Source organism: Apaloderma vittatum, unplaced genomic scaffold (genome assembly GCF_000703405.1).
Source record: "Apaloderma vittatum isolate BGI_N311 unplaced genomic scaffold, ASM70340v1 scaffold3404, whole genome shotgun sequence".
NCBI classification, from domain to species: domain Eukaryota; kingdom Metazoa; phylum Chordata; class Aves; order Trogoniformes; family Trogonidae; genus Apaloderma; species Apaloderma vittatum.
This window is the reverse complement of record NW_009710773.1, coordinates 33949-59214: the sequence shown is the minus strand read 5'-3', so window position 1 is coordinate 59214 and position 25266 is coordinate 33949. Positions and strand designations below refer to the sequence as shown.

The window sequence follows — 25266 nt, the reverse complement described above, 5'->3', positions numbered from 1 at the left end:
CCTGGCATTACCAGATTGAGCCCCCTAGGCAGAGGGACCTAAATCCGTTTTGTTTGTATACAATTGCGTTGGCTCTGCAGTGTGTTTGTTCTAAATCCCAAACGAAGAGCCAAGCTGCTATACATGCTCTGGATACATCTCGCCTTGGCCACAGTTTGCTTTGCTGTGGTAACTATCTCTCAGGACTGTTTTGCTGTCTAATACCACGCTGAGGTTTGGACCTTGTGTTCTCATTGCCCCTCCTGCTACTTGTCCTGCATGTTGGCGGGGTAGTGGGTTCACCGTTCCGAAACCTTTCTGAACTGGGTTTTAGAGGCGCCCTGTTAGAGCTGGGATGAGCTGTCTCTCTAAAAAAGCAGTTTTTAACCCCAAATATGTATTGCATGCCTGTGCCTAAATGGTCTTGTAGAGGAGCAGTGAAGTATTCCTGTTTTCTAGCTGTGGGAAATAACACCTGTGCTTTATATGAAAGAATCTGGAAGTCTTATGCCTAGAAAACAATTATTGTATTTATGCATTCCTAAAGTTTCTGGGATTTATTCATAAACCTTTATTGCACAGGAGAATGCATTAGTCGTTCTTTCCTATTAATACTGTTGTGTAAGCTACCTCTCTGTGCCTTCCATGTATGTCTTCCTGATGTATTAACTACAAAAAATGCTTTTACTTCTTGAGTAAATAGGTAGATGAAAGTATGTTCATCGGTTATGGAAGCATCTGAAAACGGTCACAATGTCTGTTCACGCTTTAAAGCTTAGAAGTATGTTGGATTTAATGATATCAGTAAGCAAAATCCTGAAATTTTGTTTCTGCCTTACTTGACTTTTTCAGTAGTATCTGCACTTGAAAATTTTTGTTTTGCAGGATACCAAGGCTTCAAGTGAAAAGTGCTTCCCATTGTGTCTTAAAATCACTTTTGGGGTTTTAACGCTGGCACATGGTTGTAGGTATGCTTTAATGCGTGTTATACTTTTTTGTTGTAATCACTGTGGACTGTTAATCAAAAATACAGCAAAAGGCATGGAAATAAGTACCACCACGAATCAAATAACATTTTAGAGTTCGGCAGCTGGCAGAAGACTGATAAAGGAGGCATGAGCTGTATGTGGAATACTCTAACTAGCTGGGATGGTAGGAGCTGAAACATTGTTCCCTTTGTGTTCTACCCTGATTAAAATTTAAAGAGAGAGCATGGTTAAATGTAAGCAATTTATTTAGGAATTTGTAATTTAAACTCCTTTGATATGCCTTAAGATCAAAGCAGTCTGGAAGCAAATACTATGAAAGGAGACACTTTTAAGAGCTAAAAATACTGGTTTGCATAGGGAAAAACAGTCTGGAAACTGCGGCATTGCACATGAGATCAAGTCTATGATGCAGGAAGGAAATGTGTTGGGTCATCTGTTTAACTTCGTGAATTTAGCTTTTGCAAACAAAAACTCAGTGAGACCAGTCCTGTAGCTGGAGCTCAAGCATCCAGTGAAGCCTTTGTTTTGTGGTTTGCTTGTGGAATGGTCTGGGTTAAAAGAAAACTTAAAGCAAAAACCAATTTTTAGATTTTTGTTGTGGTTTTGGTTTTTTGTTGTTTCTTTTTTTCTTTAAGTCCAGTCATTTTCTACATTCCTTGACAGCAATTTTTATATATCTGTTCATAGCATTGTCCAGAGACATGTCCTCTGGCATAATCAAGAAGTGGGCGTGCGTGTGCAGGCTGATTGGGAGGCAGGAACCCCTCTGGCAAGCTTTGCTGTCATGGAGAGGGCGTGTAGAGCTACCAGTGTGGCAAACACAGACTGAGATAGTTCGTATTTCCATCCACCTGATGTCCAGGAATCACGTGGTTTTCCTGCAAATGTGACTTCCAAGAGGCACGGCAGGAGCTAAAGCTACACTCTGAAAACTCTGTATGTGCATATGTGTGTGACAGGGTGATTCTCCTTTGAGCTGGGAGACTGGTGGGTGCGTGTGTCTGCAGCAAGGTGCTGGGTTTGCTGTGTTATGCCAGTGGTTGCTAGAGCAGATGGTTTGCTGAAGACTTTCAGACTGTCTTTTGATAGATTGTCTCAAACATTCGGTGTGCTACTGCTTTTAATGTGCGTGGTTAGGGCTGCGTGTGTAAACTCTGAGCACCATTTCTAAGACAGCCATGGGTAGCTGGGTGTATTCTCCACGCTGGTGATGGTGGGTAACTCCATTTGTACTGGCTAAGCCTGGGCTTGATTAAATTCTTGGCTTGAATATGTGCACGTCAGTCATTATGGTACTGCAGAAATTATACCGGTGAAAGCTGCGTGGATGTTTTTGTGCTGATAAAACCAAGCCTCTTTCCAAATAGAATAGCTGTGAACTAATATTATGCCTAAATATGTGTTTAAAAAAAAAAACCCAAAACCCCAGACTTGGAAGTGGAGTTTAAAAAAATCAGTCTTTGCTGGGCCTCTGCAAAATCTGGGCTGAGGAAGTGGCAGGGCAATATATCTCATGTGAAAGTGGCCTAAAGCATTTCCCTAAAACAGTAAGGCTGGTGGATTGTTTTTAACTTTGAGGAAGACACCAGACTGATAAGTAAACATTTACAAGCAAGTGATCAGATCTTGAAGTTATTCCCAAAACATGAGAAATTGGCTGGCATTAATGCCATGAGAGTAAAGACGGATAAAAAGGACTATTTTAAGGAGGCAGAAGTAAAACATGGAAATGTATGGCAGGTTTCTGGGCAGACCCTTGTTGGAAGAGAGTCAGACAATTTCCAAGTGCTGAGGCAACAGTGCTGTGAGATGTAGGGGAGGGGGACACTTTTCATTTGGAGGCAATTGGCAGGGCGCTCGCAGGGTGACCAAAGGTGATTATTTGCTAGGCAGGTCTCATGGAAGACTCAGTGTGGTGTGCTGTTTTTATAAGAGGATGTGGAAAATTGAGAGTGTCTGGAGAAAAGCAAGAAAAATGGCTCGAAGTGTAGATAATGTCTCCTTTGAGGCAAGTTTGAAGAACTGCATTTAGTATATTAAAAAGACGAAAAAAGTGTCAGGAGACATAATAAGTCTTCAAATGTGTCAGCAGGGGCTGTATAAGTGACAGTGATATATTAGTCTTTACATCAGCTTAGAAACAAAGGATAAAAATACTCCTAGTTGACTGTAAAGAATTTTCAATTTGATCACTAGAAAAAGAGTAATGTCAGATGGTAAAACACTGTAGAAACACCTAGGAAAATTTTGGACTCTTCATACACATTTTGGGCTGGATGTTACACATCTAGGTAGCAGGTGGTGGTCCAACTGCACGTGGAGAAAAAAAAGAGCAACACCTTTCTTAATTTCTTTGGGTTGTAGAATTAACGCTCCATAAATGTCCGGTTGGTGGAAGAGTGCGAGGAAGCAGAGGTGAGCCAGAAGGAAGAAGAAAAAGAATACTCTGTTGTGAAACTTTCTTCCTCGGTCCCAGGAGCAAAGCAGACATTCACAAATACCCGTTTGTCTTGAAGGCAGCTCCTTGTGCAGGGAATACACCTGGGACTCAAGCTAGTTCTTTTACGAACGGATTTTTTTGAAGGCATTCTTTGTTAAGCCTTCCTTAGGCTTACCTTTTAGGCGAGCTAGATATCTGGGGAAGTTTTTCTTCTGGTTGTGATTAAAAACAGAGCATGTGGGGCAGACACAGAAAAGAAGAGCCAAGAGCTGAAGTTACCTAAGATAGGCTTTGGCATTCTGTTATTAAACTGAGACTTTATTGGCTTGCTTTTAGCCTCAGTGAATTAAAATGTCAGGTGAACATTTCCAAAATGTTGTCTAAAACACTGAAAGAGGCTCATGCTTTTGAATTTATAACTTTAGGTGAATTTTTATGAGTTGTGAAAAATTTGCCTATGACAAAATGTTTTCTGTCAGGTACTGTGCTGGCTGCTTTCTCCTTGCTCTGAGAAGTTTGCCACGTGATACACGTCATCTCAGAGTGGGCTTCTTTCCCATCCCTTCCCCAACTACCATGTTTAACTGCTGCTTCTGGTTGGGAAAAAAAAGTTGAAAAGCATAGCACTGCTTACATTTCAAACAGTCTGAAGCCTTAAGGTTTGCGAACTGATTTGGGTTACGCTGAGGTTAAGTGCTCTCGTCACTACATTTTGATTTATTTTTTTTCAGAAAAAAACAAAAAAGCAATGAGAAGATCTATTTTTGGTTTATGTATGCATTGTGAGACAAAGGATATTGAGGAAAAACTGAAAATATCTCGAGCCATTCTGTGTCTTCAGAGTAGGAAGATCGTAAAGCCTTGACAGTTTTACTGTGATTCAGCAGTTTTCCTCTTTTCAGCCTGAAAATGGTTTTGATTTGAGCCATTAAAGAGGGTGCATTTTATGTTGAAATGGTGCTTAGTACTATCTAGAAAAGTGCTGTGCTGGTTTTGCTTTTTGTTCTAGGAGCTGGATCTGTTGCCGTTGCTGTACAAGATCAGGAGGAATGTGCTGTGCTGGTTTTGTTTCAGCTTTGTAGTAGTAGGGGCAGAGACTAGACAAGACCAGTTCTAAATTCCTGTATTTTTGTCATGAAAAGACTGTCTTGTTTGATAGCTTTGGAGCGGCATTTTTCATTCATTGAACGGTGGGATTTGCTATGATGAGTTGTGAACGTACAGAGTTAATTTAGCTTCCTGCAGGAAAATAAGAGGCAGTTACAGAGATCCCTATTTAGTTTAATGCTGCTTAGGCAGAATTATTCTAAGATTGATAGTAATTTGGACAAATATTTTGACTTTTCTGAAAAAACATAGCTGAAATCCTTTCAGGACTGTATGGGGGCTGTATATTAATCCGTTCTTTGAGGAGGAAGAGATTTTATTTCCAGGAAGACAAGATGTTATCTTGTTAAAAGCCGTTCTCTTGGTGGAGTAGAAAGCGAAGAAAAAAATTTCTGGAGAAATTGGGAAGTTTTTCCCAGTGTCTCTGCTGTTGATGAAGGGATATTTATTTAGCAGTCTTTTTTTTTTTCCCCGTTGCGCCACTAGTTGACTCTTCAGAATGAGCGGATGTTCCTTTGTGGTTTTAATTGGTTGTGAGACCTCACTTTAAGAATACTCCACTATAATGCCTGTTTGATCTTTAAAGAGTTTGCAAAATATTTGAGCGATGTATCAGTCTTGCTTACAACTTGTTACTTGCTCATGAAACACATGCAATTAAGTCTGTAGTTGAGCATGTCTTTCGTTTTTCACATTTTTTTTTAGATTCTAGACTTTGAAAAGAGTGTATTAAAGCTACTGCAATCTTGGCAAATAATCCATATCAAATTTGTCTGTCTTTATTGCCTTTGTGAGAGGCACAGCAGTAGTGCAGCTCCTTTCATTTGAAAGCCGCAGGAGCCCAAGCTACTTTTCTCTCTTCAAATATTTGAACATAATGTATGCTCCTTGTTCAAAATACGGCAAGCATCCCTGACTTCACATGTTTGTATCTGCATATGTAAAAGTAAAAATAAAAAAATATACAGCCTTTCTCGCAGTTAGGTGAAGCTTCTTTAGGTCCATACTGACAGTATTTTCCAGCTCTAAACTTCCACTCCTCCAAATTTATGATTTGAGTTACTCAGTTTATTCTTTATTCTTGCCGCAAAAACAAGTTGCTGCAGATCCAGTTGCTCTGAGTATACAGAATTACTTGTTTGTGGGTTCACTATTCCAGTATACAGCCAATGTTTTCCTTAGAAACTTTTCTAGCAAGTACTAATTCTGATGCAGAACGTGCAAGTAAAAAACAGGGTAATTTTTATGATAACGTATGGTAAACAAATTCAATAAAATTATAAACAGCTTCTAAGATGTCTCAGTTTTGGAGTGAAATGGGAAGTGCTACTTACTTTTAGCAATGTTCTCAGGTAAGGCTTGTGGGCCAGAATGTCAAGCCTTGAAATCTTGGTAAGTAAATAATGCCAGGGATCAAAATAGCAGGAAACCTACTGCATGCTTCACAGGGAATTTTAAATTATCAGATTATGCCAAATAACATACTAGAAAAACAACTTTGTAAAGCAGTGTTTAAGTGGGATTCTGTTCTGCCGTTTCACGTTATGAAAGGTTAAAATGTTTGTGAGAAACCTGGCTGTAATAATCTTGTTGGAATCAGTAATACTCTTGCTGCACTTTTCTGATCTTTCTGCATGTGTGTTTATCGTTCTCACTTTTTGTTGGACACATGAGGTCACATGAAAGCAATACATTCTGAAAACGATCAGTGGGTATTCATTGGGGAGGTAGCTAGCGTATGCACCAGGGGTGTTCTCCCATGTGTGATTTTGCTAATTATCTGGTGCTGGAAGACAATCTCTTTGGACAAGCGATGTACAGAGAATGGGACTTGAGAAGGAAAATCTGACAACTCTAACTATACACAATTTCCTGTTCGTTGGTGCCTAGCTGGTAATAACACATTGCCTTCCATTGTTCCCGTAGTCATCAGTCTTCCTGTGAGTATCCAAAAAAAGAGAAAAAAAGACACTGTCAGGCAAATGGAGAGTACAGTTACATGTCAAGAGATGTTGTACTTAAAGTAGTCCTTCAAGATGAAGAGGTTTTTGAAGTCTGGCACTCTGCATAAAATTCAGCGCTCAGCAAGGCATAGAAATGACTCTTAAGTGGGCTGTCTAGGTTAGCTGGCTGGCATAATAGTTTTTATTGCGTATTAGAGAACCTGTCAAATGTGTGACTTGGATCACGAGATACAGCTTGAGACGTGAGTTTATCTTGAGGGGAGCAGAAAACTGGAAAGGAAATGACTACTGGCTGCTTCTGAGTAACAGCTACTGGAGAAAGTTTAATCAACTTTTCAAGTTACTATAATACTACTGAACCATGCTCAGAGCCATGCTGTTGGGCTCATTTGGTCTCTTCCCTGTATCAAGGCTTTTAAGTATAGGTCTGTCAGTCACATCTCTTTTTAAATGGAATTCTGTTAGCTGCAGTAAATCTGGATGCTTGTTAATGCCTCTGAACTACATCTGTTGCCCTCGTCGATGCCTTGCCTGGTTTTGCTGTTGGCTGTTGTGCTGCCAGCTCAGTACAGCATGTCTGGCTGCAGCCGGGAAAGGTTCGATGCATTTCCTATGGGTTCAGAAAGGACTTGAGAGTAACAAAAACATTCTTAGAAGAGGCTTTTTTAAGATCTACCTTTACTATACAAAATTAATGTGGCCAAGACCTGGCTGCACTGACAGGTCCTGAAGCAGGTGTACACATCAGTTTTTGAATTCCTGCTAGGGACAGTCATTAAAATAACCTGTAGGGCCACTAACGACAGTCAAAGAGAAGAAAGAGTGGAACATATTCCTTACTCATGCCTGGTGTTTGTGACTCTAACAGTTCTGGGCCAGCTGCTGTGGAGGAAGTACTGCATAAGTTTCAGCTGAGGAAAACTGTCACACAAAAAAAGAAAAGGAAGAAGAAAAATGGTGGGCATTTTAATCTTTGAAAGGAGGAATTAATCCTGCATTTGGTGTATTAGAGCTTTTAAATTAGGCTCGTGTGCTCTAGGCTACAAGCTTGTTTTGCATGATGTTCTGCTATTGGAGCATGGCTTGCCTGGGCATTATGCCCTGGCATGAAAGACGCTAGAACAGTTTGGAAATTAGGAGAAACAAATGGTGACATCATAGATGTTCTTTTATGCATAGTCTTGCTTAAAATGACTCCTCTGAAGAGGCCAGAGCAACATAACAGCTTTAAAGCAGTTATCAGTGACAAGTATTGAAAGAAACTTGTACTTCTTTGGTGTTCAATTTGTCTGGTTTTGTCAAACAGGTGATTTTTATTTTTTTCTTTTGTCTGCTTAAGAGTTTCAGCTACAAATTCTGAAGTTACTTGAAAAAAATAGAGTGGAAATGATGCAGGCTGCTCTCTGCCAGCATGCCTCAGCTCTGAGGACTGCAGTTTTCAGGCTCATTTGTCCCTTAGCTGTCTGCTGGGATTTCATGCTTTCTTTTCAGGACATATAATTGTTGGCATGTTTCTCCTTCTTGACTTCTGTTACTGGTTGAAACCAGATGGGCCACAGGTAATTAGTCTGGCTCCATGAAAACTGTTAGTCTACTCCGTGACAAGAACAGATCCCGTATTTCTCCCTGTTTGGAGAACAAGTACTGCAAAGGCAACAGCTGGGATGGGATATTTATATTAAGGATGAGTGCCAGCCCTCGGCGTTCTGCAAAAATTTCATTTGGTGCATAAATACCATTTTGTTTACTGATGAAAATACAGCAAGTTTCTCCTTGTCAGTCTGTTATCATTTACAGTCCCCTAGTGACACGAAGCACTCATATTGTATGAAATAACCACTCCCGGAGCTTTCGTATTGTGAATTTTAGCACTCAGTTAAAATTTTCTTGCTTGTCAAACTGGCTGGGTTTTGTTGTTGTTATTTAAATGTCCTAATGTTGTTGTTATTTAAATGTCCTAATCTAATGTGAGAATTTGGTTAGGAGATTCTTGCCATTAAGAAAACTTGAACGTGATCAGTGGTGCTACTAAAATCAGACTTGTGTTTGTAGGATGTACTTTGTAGAATGTTTGTGGGTTGTTTTTTTGTTAAATTGTGATCTCTTCTGAGGACAACTGACACATAGCCCTTAAGCTCTTTGAAGACATCTGAATTTTACGGTCCCTATCATGAAATTAGTGCAGCAGCCAAAGGCAGCGTGCGCGTAGGGTTCCAGGCTTTATTTCTGAATTTGTGCTACTATTTTGAATAGTATTGGAAGGTCCATTATTATAAGGCAGATAAACTAGAACTCTGTGACTTGTGATAAAAATTAACAAGCTCTTAAAATCTAGCAATCTAGCTCCAGACTACCTGCACCATTAGAAGGCTCTCCCTAACGTCTGGCCCGGATGTGCTAAAGTAGTTATCCTGGAATATTCAGGCTATTACAACTCATAAGAAATGAACTGCAAAGTTGTCATGTTTCCATTAAAATTCCTCTTTTTTCATTTGCATATTCTTTCATAATTCTTACCTCTTGGGATGTTGTTTCTCTGACTTTATTAATAATAAAGGCAGTCTTGCCTGTTACATAAGCAAAACATGATTTGGGGATGTTCAGGAGATGGGGGTTAGCTGCTTTCGACTGTCCCAATCCTTTTAGCGTGTGAAATTGTAAGAGTGTTCTAAGAGTAGAACCAGGTGAAAAGCCACTTTTGAGCGTATGTGAGCAGTGGTGATTGCGCTGGTTTTATGGAGGAAGAAGAAATTTATACTAACTTGGGATTTGTGTTACTTGTTTCTCCTGCAATGGACTGACCTTAACATTATGGTTCAGCGGACTAACTCTTTTGGTTCTGCAACGTGCAGTCCCTGATTTGCCATATTGATCTGGGTTTCTAGGCCACAAAATCAGATTCTGTGTTTAAGCTCTGATTTAACTGAGATTTGGATCGTCTCATTGCGTGCAGTTCTTCAGCTCTTGCGACTTTTTGTCCTTAGAAAGGAAATAGAGCAAAAGAATGCTGTATTGCAAGTGCTTGTGAACGTATTTGAATACTAAACACGTGTTTTCTGCAAAGCTTAATGAGTAACACGCGTCTCTAAAAGCCTTGATATGTTGTCTGCAAGGATATGCTCACTGAGGAGGAGAGGTCCGACATGGAGATCATGCTGTGCTTGTTAAAATTTCCTATGAGCTTCTTGGAATTCAGCCCCAACTATGTATTAAATCTGATTTCATCTGGGAGAATCTCTTTTTTTGGTTAATCACTGAGTATGGTCACATTCTTTTTTTTGACAGCAAGGATTAGATCTGTAATTATTTTTCATAGCTTTGAGCAGCTGTATCGTGTCAGGATCCTGTTGTTAACTTGCCTGCCTCATCCTGTACTATTGCAGACAGGCCTTAATTCTTTTCTTAGAGTGATTTCTGAGGAAACAAGGTGTTTGTAAGCTTTATCTCTTCCATTCTTCATCTTTCCACAAAAGCTTTTTTAGCATTTGACCAGTTTCAGACGTACAATTTTAATAATCAGGTCCCTGCCACTTCATGAAAATAGAGGGCTGGACCGATGAAGATGACTCACTTTTGTTCCCCCAAGCCCCAGCAATGAGAAGACATTGTAAATGGAACATCTATACGTCACCAGAGAATTGGTTTGCAAAACATCCACAGAAACCAGGATCTGTGTGGAACTGTTTACTAAGTACCTTTGTGGAGAATTACTTCAGTGAGCTGTCATCCTTATGGAGTTTTGGAGAACCTAAAAAGAAATGGGGTAGTTACAAAACTGCCAAGAGGATTTTTTCTGAAGAGAAAATGGTTTCAGATTTATCTTGTTTATACATTTGGCTGCTTCATTATAGTTGTGTGATGCACAGGGTAGAGATTTTAGCTCTTTCACCTATTTGCTGTAGAACAGACTGGATGCAGGAAGAAACTGAATTTTTATTCAGTGATTGTGCATTGACTGAATTCAGTGGTCTGTGTTCTTAAAAAGCAGTAGCATTATACTTTAGTGCAGCTAACTGGAAGGAGCTGTGAAAACCAATAATATCTGGTGATGAAGAAAGGTGGGAAAAGGGAAGATTTGCAAACAGTTGCTTTACAATTACACACAACAAGAGAATTAAGTCATTACTGAGAAGATGACTTCTGAAGTAGATATATACAGGAAACAGAAAATCAATCAGCTTTCCATTATGAAGGACTATTCAAAGACCTGAGGCTACAGAAGACTTCTCTTGTATAAAGGAAGGAGAAGGTGAGGTAACCAAACAGGAAACCAGTTCAGACTTGCAGGGAATAGCAGTCAGTTACAAGACCTTTTTTTTTCCCTTATCTTATTTCATTTGGAGAGTAATCATAGTGAGACAAGAAGTAATTGAGAATGTAGTTTCATTTGAAAGTAAATGAAAGTGGCTTGCATGCTTGAAGTATTTTTTCCAGTCTTTCCTTATGAAAGACTACAAAGTCGAAACCTTATAGAAATACCTATCAGGAGCACTAATGAGGATTTTGGTACATGTGACCATACGCTATTTGGGAGAATCAGGTAATAGACATTCTAGGCTATGAAACAAACTCCTCTGCTTTTATTTTACATGTGAAAGGACCTGTCGAGGTGATCAGCTTTGGTGCAGGCATGTTGTGCAGTGGAGCAAGAGATCATGGTGAACAGAGAGAGGGTTCCTGAGCCAGGGAAACCCCAGGGGAGCACAGAGATCTGCCAGGAGCCCGCAGCTCTCCTGACAGTGGCTGGCAAGGCATGGCATGGGAGGGCACCCGGGGAGGCCTATTTGAAGGAGGGCTGTGATGCTGGCTCAGGGGAGAGAATTGAAGTATGAGTAGCCCAGCAACTGGGCTACTCCGTTCTCTGACCATCTGTGCAGGTCCAGGGCACTCACCCGGCCTTCAGGGCAGAATGCTGGGCACCCATCTGAGAGCCAAGGCTGCAGCTCGGACTGGGAGGGCTGCACCACGTACCCCAGCAGTGCCCAGCGCCTCCACCCAGAAGGGCTGCAGTGCCTACACCTTCCTCCTGGGGCAGGGACTGCACAAGGTGTACCCTGGTGGAGGACCTCCTGCAGCAGGGGGCTGAGCTACAGGAGCTGCTGAGAACGCTGTGTAACATCAGGGAGGCTGAGAAGGAGTTTGGCTGGTGCTAAGCCCAGTCTGCAGTAGACTCACAGCCAAAAACTCCCCCACCGGCACACACAGAAGAGAGGGGGACCAATAACGTGGAAGGAAGCAAGCTTGCAATGGCAGTGTCATAGAATCCTAGAACCCTAGACTGGCCTAGGCTGGAAGGGACCTTAGAGATCATCTGGTCCAAACTCCCTGTCACGGCCAGGGACGCCTCTCAACTAGATCAGGCTACTCAAGGCTCCGTCCAACCTGGCCTTGAACACCTCCAGGGAGGGGGCAGCCACAACGTCTCTGGGCAATTTATTCCAAAGTCTTGCCGCCCTCGTACTGAAGAATTTCTTCCTAAGGTCCAGTCTAAATCTATTCTCCTTCAACTTAAACCCATTTCCCCTTGTCCTATCGCTGGACACTCTTGTAAAAAGTCCCTCCCCAGCCTTCCTGTAGGTTCCCTTCAGGTGCTGGAAGGCAGCTCCTAGGCTCCCCCAGAGTCTTCTCTTTTCCAGACTGAACAATCCCAGCTCCCGCAGCCTGTCCTCGTAGCAGAGCTGCTCCAGCCCCTGGATCATCCTTGTGGCCTCCTCTGAACACGCTCCAACAGCTCCACGTCCCTCTTATGGTGGGGACACCAGAACTGGACGCAGGATTCGAGATGGGGTCTCACCAAAGCAAAGGGGAAGTCTTGCAGAAGGAGGATTTCCCCCGAGCCTGGATGCTCTTGCAGAACCGCTTCACCTCTCTGCAGACTGAAGAGGAAAGACACGTCACATCAGGAGAGACACTGGAGCTGAGCAAGGCAGCCTCATCTGCTGGTGTAACAACCAGCGTGACTAAGAGCAGGCAATGGGAAGCCTCTCCCCATAGGCCGTACCTTCCAGCCCTCTGACCAGCTTTGCCCTCCTCTGGACACATTTAAGGACCTTCACATCCTTCTTAAACTGAGGGAACTGCACTCAGTGCTCGAGGTGAGGCTGCACCACTGCTGACCACAGCGGGACAATCCCCTCTCTTGGCTGGGAGGTATTTGATGCCCCCTACCATGGGTTTACCCTCTTGGCTGCCAGGGCACGCTGCTGGCTCGTACTGAGCTGCTATCAACCAGCACAAGCACCTGGGATAATATCCTGTACACACCATGATGGATGTTTATCCAGACCTCAGCTGAAACGAATAATTTGTTGTATATATAATATCCAGAGTGGTTTTTACTGCAGTTCAAGTGCCATCGATTTCCTCTCTGCGATGAATTTCTCCTCATGGAGCAACTTTTACAGTCCATATAGATGCAAATCTTGCCAAGATGAGATGGCTTTTTCCAAAGCTGAATAGTTGGGGTTTTTGCTAGCATTTAATAAGTTTCAGAGTTGACCATGTTGAACAGTGATAGAAGAATCGTGGAAGAACACTACTGCATTTGAGATGAATGTTAAGGAAAGTGAATGACATTTGCTTAAGGTATTGAGTTAGAAAAAACCAAATGCAAATATCATATGAGGTGTCTGGTTCTTAGAACAGCAATAAAAAGGATTTAGTGTAAGCTATCATAAAAAGAACACCATTTTCTGCTTAAATTTACTTCTTGAACCGAAATTGTTCCATATTTATAGTGCATGTTGCGTACTTTCAGTATTTTTTTAGGCCACTGGAAGCTGGTTTCTTTAAACAGCAGATTTCTCTTGTATTTAGTGTTCCACTTCACTCTTTTAACATGTACATTTGTTAGACTCCAAATGAGATGTAATTTTTGAACTGCGACTTACGGTGAACTCGAAGATAAAACAAATGAAGCAGTTCAAATGTCAGGGTTAATTCTCTGCAAAGAGCCTTTTCAGATATATTAAATCATTTGCTTTTCCTATTACTCATGGTCACACACCTGACTTCTGCTCCTTCACGTTTGTGCTGTTGATAGTGAACAGATAAAACCACCAGCTTATCAGTCATCTGACAATAACAAGCTGGTTTTAGCATGTATATTGTACAGTGCTGATAAGTGGTGATGAAGTTTCTGCCACTTCACTGAATATTTTGGAAAACTGCATTCAAGGCTTAGAAATGACGGGCTTTTTGGCGAAGGCTTTGCAAGTTTTATTCTCCTGGACTTTGTGTATTCTGTGCCAAGTCTCGACTCTCTGGGCTGGTTTTCTCAACAGTGTAGTCGGTAGAACATACCTGCCCTTGAGTTACCTTTGCAATTAAATATCAGGATGATTAGAAAACCTCAAATGAGAAGCGTAATGGCTGTTGAAAAATATTTATTTTTTTAGCCCTGAGTGCTGATTTTCATGACTGCGAACAGTTCTCAGGGCATGAATCAAATAGTGTTGGTTTTGCTCCAGTGGACAGTTTCCCAAAGTGCATGGCTAGAGCCGAGCTGGCTGGTGGTGCCCAACGAGCTGGGGCGCAGGGCGTGTTTTTTGTGAAAAGTGGTGGTGTTTTAACACTGCCCATGAAGGGACGAAACATATTCATTGCCGCTGGGTTTGTTCCAAGTTGGAAATTTATGACCTTGCTCCTCAGATGGCACTCATTTTTAGTAGAAGTAGTTCAGTTAGAAGCTGCTTTTTTTTTCCTCCCTTCATATTTCTTGACAGAATATATGAAAAATGAATGTAGAGGGCAAGTTACATATAGAAATTTCATTAAAGTACTACCCAGCTTAATCTGTAAAGCAATTCAACTTGCCCTAATATCTAATACACATTATAATTACTTTTTATACTTTTCCCTTCATGAGTAATCACAATCAATTTACTGAAAATGTGTTTTGCTGGAGCTTGCGTTGGGGAATTGCTTTGCCTACAGACATCCAAGTTGCTATGACATTGTTTCAAAGATGTCTTTCGCTTGCTTTATTCTTGTAAAACAGCGGTAGTTTGCAGTTGCGGTGGGTGACAAGAAGGTAACTATCCAAAAAACTGAGGTCGACCGGTAAGTTCAAGAAGCAAAATTTGGGACTTGCAGACCACCACTGTGCTTCATGCATTGCAGCTGCATAACCCGGTGGATGTTTGGTCGAGTTCGATGACCTGACTTGCAAATAGCATTTGTGCTTTGCTCCCTGATAATGTGATACAGGAGACCTCATCTCCCTGACAGGAGGTTGTAGCGAGGTGCGGTCGGTCTCTTCTCTCAGGTGATAAGCATTAGGACAGGAGGAAATGGCCTTGAGTTGCATCAGGGAAGGTTTAGATTGGGTATAAGGTAGAATTTCTTCACTGAAAGGACTGTCAAGGCCTGGCACGGGCTGCCCGGGGCGGTGGTGGAGTCCCCAGCCCTGGAGGGATTTCAAAGCTGTGTAGATGTGGTGCTCAGGGACAGGGTTCGGGGGTGGAACTGGCAGCACTGGGTTAACAGCTGGACTTCATGATCTTAAAGATCTTTTCCAACTTAAATGATTCTGTGGTGTTATCACAGACATGTTAAATGACTTAATATGCCTCACGTTGTAACCTGGACTTTGTAACCCACTTGGTAACCTCTTTCCTAATGGGAGAGAACAGGAACTGTCCCTGTAAACGAGTGCTCTTGTGCTCTGGTGATCCACACGGTGCGTTTTGTTGGATGGATCCAAAAGTGTTAAGGGCCAAAATAAGCAATTTTTCGGTTTATTGCTCGCATCAGTCACTGGGATATCTTTCTTGGTTTTACATTTAAGATAGATAGTGAGTGTGTTTAATGCGTACCATGTCTGGACAGGGGTTGCCTACTAATTTCTAGATCGAGTAGCAGTTTCTGATATTACTGGGAAGGTCTAAGTTCTTTACTCTCTCTCCCCTACTCTCTGGAGCAATCTTGTACAGTCCTCTGCCTCTCAAACGGCAGTCACACTGCAGATTTTTTAGCTGTTAAACCATCTTTTATTTTTTTTCTTATTTTCTTTTACGATGTTCCCCTGTGAACCCTGCTCTCCCAGGCTATTTAGGACAATATGCTCCTTCTCTCACTGTCTGTCTCCTCTGGCTGAGGACACGGTTCTCCTGGCAGCAGCTTTTCCTTTTTAGTTCGGTCCCACCTTTGCAGTGTTCAAGGCTGCTTCACGTTCCCTGCTGGGCTACGTGTGCTGCTAGTTCAGTGTTACACATTCTCTTTGAAACAAACGCAGTGTTTTCAGGCAACTTATGTGCATTAATTATTTCTGGGTTGAATGGTTGGGGGAAGTCAGTAGTCAATAGGAGTCCAAAACTGTCAAAAATCCCCTGCCTCAGCCATGAACCTAAGGTAGATATTAACCCAGTGCTAGATTTTGTTAATCAAGAATAAGCAAAAAGAAAAAAAGATGGAAGAGCTGTGTTTGATATTTCGTACAAAGATATGCGAAAGGCCTAACTAGACTTCTGTCTAGAGAAGGTCACAGAACGGATTTCTTCTTGCCCCCTAAAAGAAGAAATGGATATGGTTTTGTCTGAAGAAAAGAGGTTTGTATAGCCTTTTGCTAAAAGCAAGCAGTTGTATTAGCCTTCTGCTTCCTAGGAGGTTTTTTAAAAAGAAATTAAAAGAAACTAAAGTGTCTTTCACCACTGAGAGAAAATTTCTTCAGTACAGTATAAGCTGAAATAATCATTCTTTTTGAGATTAATAAAAAAATACATTTGGTTTATGGGTTTTTATATCGACGGCTGTAACCATCCATTTGTATAAGTATGGCTCAGGTATCTTAGTTCTAGAAGTATCAAAACCAGTTTGACAGGCCAAGCAATTAAAGGTTCAATAAAAGCTTGTCCGAGTTCAGTTGATTGCTATCTAACGCAATTTGATTAGTCCGCAGCCCTTAAGATCACTGTTGTAGCCATCCTGGAAATGCTTATTTGGTAAGTATGCTGTGAAAGTCTAATTCTTCCCACTGGCAACATAAGTAGCACTGAATTTTTATTTTTTCCGAGGTGTTTGTTATAAGAATGGCACTGATTTTTTAAAATTTATTTATTTATTTTTTTCCCCCACTTCAGAATGAGGTATCAGATGGTCTGAAATCTGAAGGAGAGAGTTATTGTAGTAATGTATGTCTTCCTGGTGTGTTTGTTTTGCTTTGTTTTAAAAGGACTGACCTGCCTGGACTGTTCACAAAGAAAGAATTTGATCAGTTGGCCTCAGCAATAGACGGCTTCAGTCTCATGACATACGACTATTCAACACCCCAGCGGTAAGACTCCATCTAACAGGAGAAGCAGCTTGCTGAGGGAACTGACTCCCAGTTAAAGCACTATTAAATCTGCAGTATGAGTTCCTTCTTTTTAGTAGTGTGCAGCTGTATCAGCTGCTGAAGTTTTGGGTTAATAATTAGAAGAGGTGATTTTTGAACAAGCCAGTGACTCAGGACTTTAACAACAGTGTATATTTGGCACCCAGCTATTGTGAAAGGTTCTGTACTCAAAAATCATCCTTTTACTGGTCCTGTGACATTTATTCTTTTCTAGCCTAGGTTCTTTTGGTTTTAGTTACCTAGCACAAGATAGGTACACAAATAAAATAGTACATGTCATTGTCTAAAAATTTAATTTTAAAGCACAGTTGACAATTCAGTTGCTTCATCCTGTGGCAGCAGAGGGCACTTTGGCCGCACTGCTGATGCAGACATACTTGAATATGTGTTTCTGTTCTTCCACTAGTCCCTCCCTTGTACTGATGCAGCTGCTTGTGCAGCAGTTCATGAAAGCAGATCAAGGAGCTGATCTAACTGGAAAATAGCACAAATCTCCAGTTTGTACATGAATGTTAATTTTCAGGAATTTAATATTTCTATCTGTGTGAAAGTGGACCAGCAATGGAGTTCAGAAATCCTTAAACTCTACAGAGACTCTTTATGTTGCTGTTCTCCAAAATCATGGTTTGTTTTGCCTCCAGAGTGCAGGTGAGGATAGACTTTTGGAAGTCCTGGGAGATTGTGTATATCCTTGCTTCAAGGCCATTGTCTGGAGTTGTTGTTTGTGATAAACTGACAGACTTGGAAATGCCATCATTTTTGTGTTCATTACATCACTAAAACCTTTGTCACCTGCCGTATATTAGCATTTTGATAATGTCTAGACAGATGTAACAGGTTGTCTCTCCTGAACAGAATTTATATGCCTCCTTCCTATCTCTTCTTGAGCCTAGAGCCCTAGTGGAGAACAGCCTGGCAGTGATGTGTGCTCAGGTTCAAACAGGTTTGTGTTTCTCTCCTGCTGGGATGTGCAGCACGGATGTATCTGGTTTCGCTTTCCTCTAGGTCGATCTGACCTCTCGGAGGGTGAGGTGCCGAGGGCTTTTGTGCAGGCTCCACAAATCCATCTGGAACCCTGAAGGCATTTTTGAAACACTGTGACGGAGGCTGCACCTTTCCTGTGAGGCAAAGCTGTGCCACGCTTTATGCCCTGTTAAAATCACAGGTTGTGTTGTGGTACAGACGTCTTCAGTCTCTCACTGGTACTTTAAGTTACTTAGCCCTGACTTGGAGCTGCTAATCTTTTTTCGCTTGGGGAGTGAGGCATTCTTCAGTTGACACCCATTGTGTTTGAAATAAATGTAGGTTCTGAGATGTCGTGCTTTTTGTCTGAGAAAGGATATGATTAAGAAGAATTTAAATCGTTTTCGCTTGAGTTTGCTTTGATTGGTCTCAGTATATGAAATGCAGTATAATAGATATTTTCTCACCTTTTTTTTTGCCTTTAAATATTCCAGCAGCGTTCTTGTACTGTAGTATGACATTGAGTTTTAATGGCACAGATAACCCAAAATCTTTGAGGCAGGTAATTAGTAGGGAGTAGAAGATGTGGATATTTGTAAGACTAGAATATACTTTTCCTTTTATCATGGTAGTGAGTGCCTTTTGTTATGTGTTTGAGATAAAGCCTGCTCTCCTCTCTGATGAGACAAGGATGGAATGAGCATGATATCCTGATACTCTGTGTATGTCAAGTCAGTTACCCTGGGTATTAAGGCTCTTCTCTTTTTCTTAATGTAGCTTGTTGTTAGGTAATTGCCTATTTAGGGTTATATCCATAAATAAGTGTTTAAGCAATCATTGAAACCTTGTCTTGCTTACCAGTCACTGATTTTATAGTTCTTTCTGTAAGTAAATGGCGAATTTTGTCCCAGTATGTTGTGCCAGTTTAGAGTAAATCACAGAGCGTGATATTGGAAAACAACTGAAGTCATAGAGAGTTTTGAATTATGATGCGAGTGTTGTTCCAGGCCCAGTAACAGAGAAAGTGGGCTAGATGGAAACGTTTTCCTACCCGCTGTAACAAGTTTTGTGTCCTTTCACCTGGGAAATGAATCACAAAGTCAGGAGCAGGGTGAGCTTGGTTTGTGCATCAGTACTTGAAGGCACCAAAGAACGTGCATTTAACCTTCATAGGATTGTAGATTAACGTGCACTGGTTGTTGTGTGCCGTGGTTTGCTCTTTACAATTACTCTGGTCAAAAAGAGAAGGCTGACAACGAACATGTACTTTTTCTGGCAACCTGGTTGATTTTTTTTTTTTCTCCCAACTTAACAGACCTGGCCCAAATTCCCCTCTTCCGTGGGTACGAGCCTGTGTTCAAGTGCTGGATCCTGATTCAAAATGGAGGAATAAAATACTTCTAGGGCTGAATTTCTATGGTATGGACTATTCTGCTTTGGGAGCCTCTGGGGAGCCAATCCTTGGTAGCAGGTAAGACTTCTCTGCATAGTAAGTACTTATGGATGGTATCTTCTCACAAAACGCAGAAATTCGCCAGTATTCTTGCTTAGAAATGTGAATGTGCGAACTGGCAAAAGTGAGAAGTCTGCACACGGAATAGTAGCTCACCACTTAGAGCAAGCTGTGTACCTTCCCTGCACAGAGGTGCAGACAGATGGCGCCGTTGTCTTGTTAGAAATCCTGTGGAAAAACGATTTATATAGTTTTCCCTTTTTCCTTTATCCCTGTTTGTACGTGCCGTTTGCCCTCTTTGTGCTAATGTTCTGCAGTGTTCTCTTTCCTACTCTCTGTCATTTGGGGGGTTCGTGCTGTTGACCTAAAAGATTGTTTCTCTCTGCTCCCAAAGCTGTTAACTGTTACTTGGAAATTTGATACTGGTTTCAAACAGCAATATGCCACCAAGTTTCTTTTGAGTAAAATGCTGCAATAAGCTCACCTGGAGACAAAAATCTATAACAAGATAAAGGGAAGCGTTCCAAAGACAGCCTGAAATTTTATATTGATTCTCGAAGGAAAAAGGTTGTTTTAGTTTTTGGGTAATAACCACCTATAATAACAGTGAGAGTTGTAGAAATACAGTCAGGGTATAAGTGCATCAAGCCAGAAGAAAATAACACAGGAAAGTGAAGTTTGTTGAGAAATTTCTTGCTAATTTACGAAATTTATCCAAGCCAACTAGAAGCAAAACTAAAGCACAAGAGGTGGCTGTTCTCATTTTTACGAGTTATGGAGTTCATTACACCAGGATATTTCAATACAGTAACAGATTGCTGGTTAGGCACCGGAGGGCTGTCTGAGGCAAACGGTATGAGGCAAGGGCTTGCATTTTTATATGCACATGACGTCAGATCCACAAACAATTTGTAACATTGCACTTGGCCTCTGCTGTCTTCCTGCTTCACCTTGGCTGTTGGCAGGGGCCTAATACTGTAGACACAGTTTTTCTCCCAGTGCTGAATTGTGTCTACATCTGGCTAAATAATAGAAAATGACTACAGGGTGGGGAAAATCAAGCCATTGTCTGCAGTGAAAGCTCTACAGTGAATATAAGAGAGTGGCTTCCGTAAAGTTAGTTGTAGTGGTTAGGCAGGTAAAATACTCTATAGTCAGAGCATGGTTGATTTACAAGCCTAATTATACAGCTCAGGACAATTAATGTAGCTTTACTGTAATATTTACATTTGCAGTTCGTTTTGCAGGTGGCAGTGTAGCACTATCTAGCAAAATAAAAGGATCTTGCTTTTTTCTAAACTTTTGGAATGGAAGTTCTACTTGAAAACATACTGCAGACTGCGATGACATCTACTTTTACTTTTCCTAGGTTCTTCTGGACCATATAATAGTATTAATTCATGTTCCTTTTTAATTAATAGCAAAAACTTCCGAGCTAAGAGTCATGTGTCGTTAATCTAACTTTTTCTGACAGAGACTGGGTTTACCTGTAGGCAGGGTGCTGGCACACAGTACGGGACAGTGTTTTATACGGAGAATGGTTCTGGTAACATGATCCTTATTGACAGACTGGGATTTCAGATATCTACCAGAAGCAGGGTTCTGGACAAAGTCTTTAGGAGTCTTTGAGTTTTATGTGTTAACACATTAATTTTCACTTTGCTGCCCTACCTGTTAAATACTGGTCAAGGGTTAAATTTATTTTTCCAGAAATATGTTTTGGAATATGCACAGTTCTGTGTTAGTCTTTGCTATCTATGCCATGTGTAGTAATGCCAATAGTAAAATACGCTCAAGGTAAACTAGCTTCAAACTAGGCCAAGCTTCTGGCTTGAAAGAAAACAGAACAAAGGTTATTAGTGTAAAATAAGCTTTCTGGTAACAGGCTGTTTGTAACAAAGGCCTAGTTTCTAGCATCTATGAGTCTTTTGCAAACTATCCCTGTCACATCCAATTAAATCCCAGGATGGGCACAGCTTGTTTAGAAATGCTCTTCCTTCCTCCCGCCAGAAAAGCTTCCTTATTCCATTATTAATACTCTGGCTGCATCAAGTTTTTTCATTCTCTAATCAGACACATGGCTGAGGCTGATCCTGCTCCTTCGCACTTCTTTAGCCGCTCAGAAGCGGAGTCCAGTGTGGAAGTGGAGGCTTGATTATTTGTTTTTCTCACCTTGACTCCTTAGTGGATTTGTGCTTCCAGGTTCTTGGTGACTGGAATATGTTAGTGATGACCTGTAGAAAGTGTTGAAGGAGTGAGTCATGGCTCCGTTAAGTGATGTTAAGCTAAAATACTGGTGTTAAAATTAATTCAACATCTATTCAGTACCGTGCAGTGTATTGGCTATCAACTTCTTTATTGTAGATTTCTCTTGGATTTCTGCATCTGAAGATTTATTGCACATATAAGTCCCCAACATGCCAGTGCTCCTTGACCCAGGGTGAGGTGTATGTGGTCTTGTTAAAGCACGTTCATCGTAATGTGCTTTATTCATCTTTCATATGAGAGATGGAAAATTGTAAACTCTGGTGGCAAACTGCATATTCTTAAATTGCTTGATGTAAATGTAGTATGTGCTTAAATCGATTAATAGTGTATCTTAGACTTAGGATTACCTGCAGAGTGCAGAGACCTTTGCTGGTCTCATGTTTATATTTTTCTTTAGGATAGGAATTACGTGATGGGAGGAGGCTCTGAACATAGGTAGACTTCATTCGCTGAATATTTTTTTCAGCCCAGAAGTTCATAAAGTACCTTTCAGTAGAATTCCTATTTGCATAAAATATCACCTGTTTGTTTTATTGCGGAACGTAAGCTAAAGGTAGAATTACTTGATTACCAGTTTACTGAAAAGATATACAACCTCTCCATGTAATATCCTTTTTCCTTCACACCCGCTGTAAAAAGTAATATGTATATGTGTATGGGCTTGTGTATGTATATATATCAGGATTAAGGGAAATGAAAACAATTTTTCTTTTACGGCACAACGTAGTCTGTCCTTGGGTGGTGTTACAGTAGGAACTACAGCTTATATTTGTGGTAACCATGTGTTCCTGTTGCCGCTCGGTCACAAGTACCACTTGTTAATACAATAAATCGATCCCGGAGATTATAGCGCATTCTGGGGTTTTAATCAACTGAGTACGGTTGTTGTTTAGCTGCTGGGAAGCTGCTTTTTCCTGTGCATATTTAGTTCTGACACAGTTTGTGTGAAATGCTGAGCCTGAAATAAAGGTGGTGTGCCTGTGATTCCGCAAATTGCCTCTAGTGCTTCTGGCAGGGGTTTCTGCCCTCTGGCTGGCAAGCATCGGGCGTCCGAACCGCTACGATGTGGTCATTAAAGCCTACCGCTGGATTAAAATCCTGTCAGAACGTAACCATCTGGCGCTTGCTACTCTAATGATCAGTTTGTTCCAGCAGGTCCTCTCCTGATAACACAACCTGACAGGGTGTCTTCTTCACCTTGAATGTGTTATGTCTTGGGTAAATAATTCTTCAGTAAACCCGGAAGTGTAAGAAGCTGTTTAGCCTTTCTGCAGAATCTTTACCTTGGCGTCCTTTTGAGATGTGTAGTAGGTCAGCAAGCTCCTCAATCTCATAACCTTCTATTTTCCATTGTGTTTTCTTTCCCTTTAGCTATCTGCTCTTCAGAATCTCTCTTAATCATTGGGACATTTTGTCCTTTTTTCTTTTTTTTTTTGTGTAGCACTGAAAGAGGGAAGGTACCTCTCTGATGTTCCACCTGGCAGTATAAAACTTTTGAATATGTTCTGCATCCAAGCTGCTTTCGCTGCAAACGTAGCTGTTGAAAATACGTATGTGACTAACTCCATTCTTGTGAGACAGTGCTGTGTGCGCGTACCTTTTCATTTAGAGAAATCTGAACAGGGATTTTAATGGTTATTTTTAAACACTTAAGAAGATTGAAGTAATAAATTGCCAGTTGAAGCAAGGGGAAAGCTAATTTGACAATGCGGTGTGCTTTTCAGAGATAGAAAATAAGATTACTTACAAGCCAAGTGAGGCTGTAGAGTTCTACTGCAGATTTTGTTGGCTGCCTGCCATTCTGTAAATAGCAGGTAATAGAAAGTGGTACTTAGAAACAGAGGTGAGCTTTTTCCCCGAATTACCATGGCAGTGTCTTTATTAACGGCAATTTAAGAAGATTTGGGCCAACTGTGACTCATGATTTTGTGTTACAGAAGTTAGCAAAAAACTTTTGCAAGAATACTTTTACTTTTCGAGCTTCAAGGTTGTTACAACGTTCCTCTTCATGTTGTAATTCTCTTGGGATTTCCATTACTTCCCTGCATACCAGGATTCCGTCTCCTGATTTAATCCATTTTGCTCATAGTTTCTGTAGCATTGAGGAGATACCAGTAATTCAAACAAGCCGGTGGACCAATTAGCTCTGTAGGATCAAACATCCTCTTGACCTGTTGCCCACGTTTCATCTTCGTTAGGGGAACTATTAAGCTCTTCCCTCTTAAATTGTTATTAAATTCCCTCTGGGATATTCTTTTATGTGTTACTTCCATGGATTATCTGTCCCTCTCTCTGTTCAAGAATGGAAGATGAACATGAGCTGAACGTGAAAGACAAGTTAATTCATATAAAGTAGGTAGAACATCTTAGGAAGGAAAATTATTAGTGGTTTTCAGCTTGTCCAAGTTGTAAGTATGATGTTAAATACAAAAGCTGTTATAATTGGGTTTTATGTGAAACACATTCCTTATTTCTTTTGAAATAAGGGAGCGGTAGTGGGTGCGTATGAGGCGAGTGGTTGGTTCCGAGGCTCAGTTGTACGATGGCACCTTGGCTGTGGGTGAGTGAGGGTATCTCGGTATGTCTGTCTTTAAAAAAGTGTAGTCGGTTGTGTAGATTTTAAATGGTGGGCTTATTGGCTGTCTCGCGGGATCATTTTTAGTGAATTAGCTACAGGCAATATTTAGACAATCAGTCGTTGACAAAGTAATGATGAAATCATTCCTTACTGTTGTACTCTTAACTGTTGGAAGACAGCATGGTGGGATTGCAAAAAATACTTCTGTGGTTTCAAACAAAGAAGGAACCAGAAACCTTTATTGTAAGTGAAATTTATTGACGTTCATAGATCTGCGTATGTGTGTCAGCACCCAGTGTGAAGCGAAAGAAACTCAGTGCTTTTGGGAGCCTCGTTAGGGCTTGTGAGATCACTAGTGGTGGACTTAAAGCCGTGCCTGGCCCTGACTGAATCTCTTCAGATCTGTGGTGATTAGCAAACAAGGCAGAACAGGAATCGCTCCGTGTGTATCCGGATTGCTCCGCTGTCATTCCCTTAGCTTCCGTTACCCCATCCTCACTCACGCTCAGTGCCAAGAGGGATAGTGAGTAACTTTTGCCTGGTGTTGACTGTCCCACACAACATCGGCACTGTTCAGTTCCAGTGCAGATTGATTGGGGACGAGTGTGAGAAGGGCCTCCTGAAAACACTTAATGTCTTTGTAGGAGCTCGCCTGGGGCTGGGTAAGTGCCCTGGGCTGACTTGTGGGGCTGGTGAGCTCTGTCAGTAGAGTGTGGCACTAACAACGCCAAGGTCGCGGGTTCGAATCCCGTTCGGTCCCCATGTGTTGCCTGATCTAGTCGAGAGGTGGCGTCCCTGGCGACAGGGAGGCTGGATTAAAATGATCTCTAAGGTCCCTTCCAGCTTAGGCCGTTCTATGATTTTATGATTGATTCTGTGATTGTGTGCAGTGTCCATCCCTCTGGGAAGCTTCTGATTCAGAAGGCATGAAGTCCTCCTCTTTTTGAGCCCAAACATGGTCACTCTGGGACTTGGTCACCACAGACAGGGCTGCCTGGACTGAAGTGTTGGCTCCAGGCAGTTGGATATTTTTCTTTTATTTCTAACCTGGGAGAGTTTCTTCCTTTTTCTGAGAAAAAAACCACCACAACAAATGAACAGCCAAAACCCCCAAACATGCTGGGGTTTTAGTTTGTTTCTATGAGTTCCTGTTTTGTTTTGATTTTCTTGCCTCCCCACCTCTGACTGTTTT

At 41.3% G+C, this 25266-nt stretch overlaps 1 protein-coding gene across 1 annotated transcript in view; it reads left to right on the top strand.

Moving 5' to 3' along the window:
* The window catches only part of CHID1 (chitinase domain containing 1), a gene marked incomplete at its 3' end in the record, with an annotated part of 40015 nt that extends 15279 nt beyond the window's left edge, over nt 1-24736 (top strand). The window contains exons 8-13 of the mRNA XM_009867379.1: nt 16651-16752; nt 19091-19246; nt 20722-20774; nt 22500-22637; nt 22938-23068; nt 24553-24736. Coding sequence (XP_009865681.1) covers nt 16651-16752; nt 19091-19246; nt 20722-20774; nt 22500-22637; nt 22938-23068; nt 24553-24736 — 764 coding nt within the window. The remainder of the gene's footprint in view (nt 1-16650; nt 16753-19090; nt 19247-20721; nt 20775-22499; nt 22638-22937; nt 23069-24552) is intronic.
* Nucleotides 24737-25266: the final 530 nt, after the last annotated feature.